The 6,759-nt window shown below is 53.4% G+C and overlaps 1 protein-coding gene across 1 annotated transcript; it reads right to left on the reverse strand.

Annotated features, from left to right (window-relative positions):
• Positions 1-1,061: 1,061 nt before the first annotated feature.
• On the reverse strand, positions 1,062-6,712 carry tmem88a (transmembrane protein 88 a; the record flags this gene model as incomplete). The annotated part of the gene is made up of 3 exons (XM_079737748.1): positions 6,297-6,712; positions 3,125-3,437; positions 1,062-1,358 (listed from the first exon to the last, which is right to left on the reverse strand). Exons 2-3 carry the CDS (start codon positions 3,431-3,433, stop codon positions 1,062-1,064), a joined length of 606 nt encoding a protein of 201 aa, XP_079593874.1. The 5' UTR covers positions 3,434-3,437; positions 6,297-6,712.
• Positions 6,713-6,759: the final 47 nt, after the last annotated feature.

Below are 6,759 nucleotides of genomic sequence, written 5' to 3' on the forward strand. Positions count from 1 at the left end.
CTAATCAGGACCATGTGTTCATAGCGCGCTGACTCGCTGTTCAGCGATCTCTGTCTCCCTCTGGTGGTCACGGGGAATATCACAACGCTTTAGCTACTTCCAGGGCCTTCTCGAAGAGATATACACTTCACAGTCACGGTGCACATAATATCATTATTTGCTCTTCTTGCATTCATTCTTTGGAGACTGGACTGCAGTGTCCTGCAAATGAGATCCGTTCAAGCAATCATGAATTATTTTACGTATGCTTATGTAGTGGCTATTCATTTCATTTTTCATTTCCTCACAGACTCACATGTGTCCCATTCTGCGTGATTTACATCATAACCAAAAACAAGTTACATCACCACTGAGTTCCACAGCCTCATTACCATGACACGGCTGGAAGGAAAAAAACCACACACATAAAAGGCACTGATGATGTCACAACTCCCTCTCACTCTCTTTCCTTCATTCTCTCACTCTCTGCCTCACTTTTCCCCTCACCTCTCTCTCCCCCCCTCTCTCTCCCCCTCACCTCTCTCTCCCCCCCCTCCCTCCCCTCACCTCCCTCCTCCCCCGCCCCCCTCTCTCTCTGTAATCCAATCGGCTCGTAGCCCTGGTGGAAGACTTTATTTTCTGTCCAAACATGAGACACAGCTGTGAATACAGGCAGAGTTTTATTAAAAAGGTTTGTAAAAACACATCTGGATCGAGTCAACATGAGGCCCCAGTCTAATATGTCACAGCAATTATTATCAGATGATTAATTACAATGAGCTATACAGCGGCCGGAGTCTGGCGCAGCAAAGTCACTTCAAAGTGTCCTTCTTCAAGGACATCTTCTCTCTGATTGGTTGTCGCCCAGACCAACGGATTTATGAACGGACTCACTCCATCGGAACATCTTCCAGCCGTTCCCCTCCCCGTCTCCTTCTCTCATCTCCTCCTCCCTCACCTCCTCTCCTTTCCACTTCTCTTCCCTCTCTCCTCCCTCTCTCCGCCCCTCCTTCTCTCCCCGTCTCCCCCTCTCCCCCCATCCCACCAGAACTCCCTTCCTCCCCCTCCTCCCCCCCCGCTCCTCACACCCAGACGCTCCCCTTCCCCTCCCGGTCCCCCACGGCCCCCGGGGGCCCGGCCCCGCAGCAGCCCCGGGCCCCCGGGCCCCGGTGCCGGGCGGCGGGCAGGTTCTTGTAGACGGCGCGGCTGTAGGGCACGAAGCAGAGCCCCAGCTGCAGGTGGCGGGCCAGCCGGCAGTAGGCGGCCAGGGCCAGCACCAGCAGGGGCGGCAGCAGGAGGAAGCCCACCACCAGCAGCGCCACGCAGCCCCCGTCCTCCAGGAGGTCCGAGCAGTACAGCGAGGTCCCGTGGGGCTGGACCTGGGGCGGGACCAGGGGTCAGGGTTAGGACCAGGACCAGGACCAGGACCAGGGGTCAGGGTTAGGACCAGGACCAGGACTAGGACCAGGGGTCAGGGTTAGGACCAGGACCAGGACCAGGACCAGGGGTCAGGGTTAGGACCAGGACCAGGACCAGGACCAGGACCAGGGGTCAGGGTTAGGACCAGGACCAGGACCAGGACCAGGGGTCAGGGTTAGGACCAGGACCAGGACTAGGACCAGGACCAGGACCAGGGGTCAGGGTTAGGACCAGGACTAGGACCAGGACCAGGACTAGGACCAGGACTAGGACCAGGACCAGGACCAGGGGACAGGGTTAGGACCAGGACCGGGACCAGGACCAGGGGTTAGGGTTAGGACCAGGACCAGGACTAGGACCAGGACCAGGACCAGGACCGGGACCAGGACCAGGACCAGGGATCAGGGTTAGGACCAGGACCAGGACCAGGACCAGGACCAGGGGTTAGGGTTAGGACCAGGACCAGGACTAGGACCAGGACTAGGACCAGGACCAGGACCAGGACCAGGACCAGGGGCCAGGGTTAGGACCAGGGGTCAGGGTTAGGGCGGACCAGGACTAGGACCAGGACCAGGACCAGGGGTCAGGGTTAGGACCAGGACCAGGACCAGGGGTCAGGGTTAGGACCAGGACCAGGACCAGGACCAGGACCAGGACCAGGACCAGGGGTCAGGGTTAGGACCAGGGGTCAGGGTTAGGGCGGACCAGGACCAGGTCTGGGTGGAGGTCTTACTAAGATGCACATCCTGATCTAATATGGTTTGGATCCTGATGGCCTGTAGTGACAGTATGGAGGAGGGTCTTGTTGATATGAAGTCAGAGTATGTTGTCATCTTTAACATGTATGTATGTGACATCACACACGCGTGTCTATGATAGAACATGCTATAATCTTACAAAAATAAACAACGTGTGTTGTAAAGCGTAGACACTTCTAGATGACGTCATTGAGATGTACTCTTTATTTTGGGCTGTAAAATTAGACCATCTAATGTTGAATCGATTGATATCTCCTCACGGAGCGGTGGCTGGTGGCCTTTTGGTGAACCGATCAGACTAACTTTACGACCACAACACGACCGGGGGGGGGGAGTGAACACCCGTACACTCATACATACACTCATAAGTACAGGAAGGGACACACACATGTACACACAAGTTGTGTGAGCACACACAACACGAACAAGTGTCACATCCTTAGATGGAAATGTACCTGAGTGGCCAAACATATCCGGCCTATTCTCTCTCTCTCTCTCTCTCCCTCTCTCTCTCTCTCTCTCTCTTTCTTGTTCTAAAATAACCCCAAATTTTGCACGCTTGTTTGTGCGCACGTGTCTGCATTATTGTGTGTGTGTGTGTGTGCGTACTGGCGTGCGTGTGTGTGCAGGCCTGCATGTGTGTGTGTGTGTGTGTGTGTGCGTGCGTACGGTCGGCGTGTGCATTAGTGTGTGCATCACTGTGTATGTGTGTGTGTGTGTGTGTGTGTATGTGTGCCTGCCTGCCTGTCTGTCTGTCTGTCTGTCTGTCTGTCTGTCTGTCTGTCTGTCTGCCTGTCTGCCTGTCTGTCTGTCTGTCTGTCTGTCTGTGTGCGTGTGTGTGCGTGTGTGTGTGTGTATGTGTGCCTGCCTGCCTGTCTGTCTGTCTGTCTGTCTGTCTGTCTGTCTGTCTGTCTGTCTGTCTGTCTGTCTGTCTGTCTGTCTGTCTGTGTGCGTGTGTGTGTACTCACGGTGGAGTGGCACAGGAAGCCGAACACCACCATGACCAGCGAGGGCGTGAGGATGGTCCCGAACACCAGCGCGGCCAGACAGCCGTTCACCACGGCAACCAGCAGGTTCTGGGCGGTGACCAGCACGGAGCACGCCCAGCAGTCCAGGGACCCCCGCAGCTCCAGCTCCTCCCCCTCAGCGCCCCCCCGGGAGTAGGGCGGGGGCACCACCCCCCCCGACCCCAGGGTGTTGGTGGGGGAGCCCGGCTCGGAGCGAGGGGGCTCCGACACCGAGGGCTTCTCCATGGTGCCGTTCCCGGACACACTCATCCTCCTGAAGGGGGGGGGGGCAGCGTCATTCTCAGCATCGTCTTCCTCTTTGTCATCATCATCATCATCATCATCATCATCACTGACGTCAGTATTTAATTCATCATCCTCTCTGTCAGTCTCTCTGTCTCTCTCTGTCTGCCGGTCTGTCTGTCTCTCTCTCTCTCTCTCGCTCTGTCTGCCGGTCTGTCTGTCTCTCTCTCTCTCTCTCTCTCTGTCTGCCGGTCTGTCTGTCTCTCTCTCTCTCTCTCTCTCTCTGTCTGCCGGTCTATCTGTCTCTCTGTCTCTCTCTCTCTCTGTCTGCCGGTCTGTCTGTCTCTCTCTCTCTCTCTCTCTCTCTGTCTGCCGGTCTGTCTGTCTCTCTCTCTCTCTCTCTCTGTCTGCCGGTCTGTCTGTCTCTCTCTCTGTCTCTGTCTCTCTCTCTCTCTCTCTCTGTCAGCCGGTCTGTCTCTCCATTGGTCTAAGGATCTGTCTGTCTGTAGTATTGTCCTATTTTTAGGATTACTTTTTTCCTTCTTTTTTCTTTCTTTCATTCTTTCCTTCTATTTTAGTATTTTCTGTCATTATTCTTTCTTTCTTTTGTCTATCTCTCATCCTTCCACCTAACTTCTCCCTAACTCTCTATCTGTCTTTCCCTGGTCTAACGTCGGGGGAGACGACAGCGCGTCCCTGTAAACAGCGGCGTGTCTGAGCGCCAACACGCACAACAACTCCCAGTGGAAGGAAGCGCCCGACCCCACCTCAGTCGGTCGGGTAACCAGACGCCAGAACAATACCCAGCGGCCCGCACCGTGACACATTCCTCCAGGCGCGCTAAGTGTGAACAGAATGTTTTCACATCGAGTCCCGCCAGCTCTCGCTTTTATACCCTGGGAATTTGTTTCCATTTAACCGCTCCACTGAAGGTATATGATGCGCAAAACGACTAGTTATCCCCTCCTTTTTAATAAAGTGCACACATTTCTCAGCCTTGTATGAAAAGCATAGTTTTCTTTTTTTCAGAGACTCACATGTGCTTTAGATTATTCTAAATATTGAAGCAGACTTTGTGTGGATCCCCCCCCCCCCCGTCCTTGGGTGTTCAAATTACCGTGAGCCTGCCAAGAAGTCAGCCCCGCTCCGCGTTTCAACTCAGCCTTTCCTGCTCTGCTGTCAATCATCGGCTGCAAGGAATCCCCACCAATCCCTCCCACCCACCCCGTCCACTAACCCTCCACTAACCCCGCCCACTAACCCGTCCAACCCCGTCCACTAATCCGTCCACTAACCCGTCCACTAACCCCCTCCAATAACCCGTCCAACCCCGTCCACTAATCCGTCCACTAACCCGTCCACTAACCCGTCCACTAACCCCCTCCAATAACCCGTCCACTAATCCGTCCACTAACCCGTCCACTAACCCGTCCACTAACCCGTCCACTAACCCGTCCACTAACCCCCCACTAACCCGTCCACTAACCCCCCCACTAACCCGTCCACTAACCCCCCACTAACCCGTCCTCTAACCCCCACTAACCCGTCCACTAACCCCCCACATACCCATCCACTAACCCGTCCACTAACCCCGCCCACTAACCCATCCACTAGCCCATCCACTAACCCCCCACTAACCCCCCACTAACCCCCCACTAACCCGTCCACTAACCCCCCACATACCCCCCCACTTACCCGTCCACTAACCCCCCCACCAACCCGTCCACTAACCCCCCACTAACCCGTCCACTAACCCCCCACTAACCCGTCCACTAACCCCCCCACCAACCCGTCCACTAACCCCCCACTAACCCGTCCACTAACCCCCCACTAACCCGTCCACTAACCCCCCACTAACCCGTCCACTAACCCCCCACTAACCCGTCCATTAACCCCCCACTAACCCCCCACAAACCCATCCACTAACCCGTCCATTAACCCCCCCACCAACCCGTCCACTAACCCCCCACTAACCCGTCCACTAACCCCCCACTAACCCGTCCACTAACCCCCCCACCAACCCGTCCACTAACCCCCCACTAACCCGTCCACTAACCCCCCACTAACCCGTCCACTAACCCCCCACTAACCCGTCCACTAACCCCCCACTAACCCGTCCACTAACCCCCCACTAACCCCCCACATACCCATCCACTAACCCGTCCATTAACCCGTCCATTAACCCGTCCACTAACCCCCCACTAACCCGTCCACTAACCCCCCACTAACCCGTCCACTAACCCCCCACTAACCCGCCCACTAACCCCCCACTAACCCCCCACTAACCCCCCACTAACCCATCCACTAACCCCCCACTAACCCCCCCACTAACCCCCCACTAACCCCCCACTAACCCCCCACTAACCCGTCCACTAACCCCGCCCCCCCCCTGCTCGGCTGCTGTGGCGAGTAGCGATGCTGAAGTCTCACGCAGACAAAGACATTGACATGAATTTCTCACCTGGACTCAAAAACGAGTTTTGATTCAGTAAAAAATAAATTATGAATGAGAAACATTACAGTTATAATACATGAAATACATTTATACAAAGGCTTTATTATTTTGAGACTTTTTCAAGTCAATAAACAACAACAAAATAAAAACATCAGGCCAAAACCCAATCTTTATTCTGTTAAATACTATAATATAATTATAATAATATAATGAGTTTGGCTGATCATTTTTTTTAAAACAGCTCTATGTCAATGAAGAAAACATTGATTATATTCTCTGTGGTCAAGTCTGATCACCTTAGTCATTCATTTCTGTCATGTCATTTCTAAACGTAAAAACAATCAATTTATAATGGAACTGGAACATTTGTTTTTCTTCATAGTGTGATGAAGCTTCAGATTACGGTATTATCGTGTTGATTTATTTCTTACTTACTGTAAAGTTCAGATTCCTCAGTAGCAGAATGACGGAAACCGCGTCAGAAAAACCAAAACAAATATTTCCTCCGTAGTCTTGAATTAACAAAAACAAAATAAAAATATCTTCAGAAAGCCGTCTCCGCCCAGCGTTGAAAAGGTAGCTATTCTCCTCAGATGTATCAACTGAAGAGTTACAAAAAGAAATATGAATTAATGAATGAAAGTCTTTTATTGTGCCGTTGTCGCTGGTCTGAAGGCGTCCAGGAGTTCAGTGGTTGTTCGGGTCGCTGCTCTGCTTCTCTCCTCCTTGTTGCTCTCAGCCTCTCTCCCACATATGATGAAGACAGGGGCTATAGGCATGTGAGTGTGTGTGCGTTTGTGTGTGCGTTTGCTGTGTGCGTCTGCATGGGTGTGTGTGTGTGTGTGTGTGTGTGTGTGGTGGTTCCTGTAGCAGTGGTGCTAATGTGAAACACACTGGG

The sequence above is a fragment of the Pollachius pollachius genome (genome assembly GCF_949987615.1).
Source record: "Pollachius pollachius genome assembly, chromosome: 6".
Classification (NCBI taxonomy): Eukaryota; Metazoa; Chordata; class Actinopteri; order Gadiformes; family Gadidae; genus Pollachius; species Pollachius pollachius.